The sequence below is a fragment of the Acanthisitta chloris genome, unplaced genomic scaffold (assembly GCF_000695815.1).
Source record: "Acanthisitta chloris isolate BGI_N310 unplaced genomic scaffold, ASM69581v1 scaffold19966, whole genome shotgun sequence".
Lineage (NCBI taxonomy): Eukaryota > Metazoa > Chordata > Aves > Passeriformes > Acanthisittidae > Acanthisitta > Acanthisitta chloris.
Genome location: NW_008676795.1, coordinates 10,724 through 11,249, shown reverse-complemented (window position 1 = coordinate 11,249; position 526 = coordinate 10,724). Strand labels below are relative to the sequence as shown.

At 56.7% G+C, this 526-nt stretch overlaps 1 protein-coding gene across 1 annotated transcript in view; it reads right to left on the bottom strand.

Annotated features, from left to right (window-relative positions):
* Positions 1–203: 203 nt before the first annotated feature.
* LOC103803703 (trifunctional purine biosynthetic protein adenosine-3-like) overlaps positions 204–526 on the bottom strand; it is a gene marked incomplete at its 5' end in the record, with an annotated part of 10,776 nt that continues 10,453 nt past the window's right edge. The window contains one exon of the mRNA XM_009076276.1: positions 204–393. Coding sequence (XP_009074524.1) covers positions 204–393 — 190 coding nt within the window. The remainder of the gene's footprint in view (positions 394–526) is intronic.

Below are 526 nucleotides of genomic sequence, written 5' to 3'. Positions count from 1 at the left end.
CAGGTGAACACCCTCAGCCCTCCCAGCTTGGCTCCAGGGCAGAGGAGCTCCAGCCCCTGGAGCATCTCTGTGGCTTCTCTGCACTTGCTCCAACAGCTCCACATCTTTCTTGCCTTGCCCTCCCAGCAGCACTCCCAGAGTTCCTGGTTGCTCTGTGAAGCTCCTGGAGCTCTGCAGAGTGTTGCAGCCCCAGAACCTGTTCCCTAGGAAGGAGGAATTCCCTCCGCAGCACCAGCTCCATTCTGCAGCCTGAGCTCTCTTGCTATCATGTTATCTCCACAGATGAAAAACAGACAGAGGAATTCCAAATCCGTAAAGCCAAAGTGGCTTCCAGTACGTTCCCCAAGAGGAGCTGTGAGCTGGGGGAGAGGGCTCAGAGCTGGGGATGAAAACCTGGGACACACAGCAAAGAGAAGCACATAGAGGAGCAAAGCTGAGCAGAAACCAACCTGCCTACACCCCATCCTCTTCCTGAGGCTCCAGAGCCACGAGGGAGGAGAGGGATCCTCCCCTCTCTTCCTGCAGC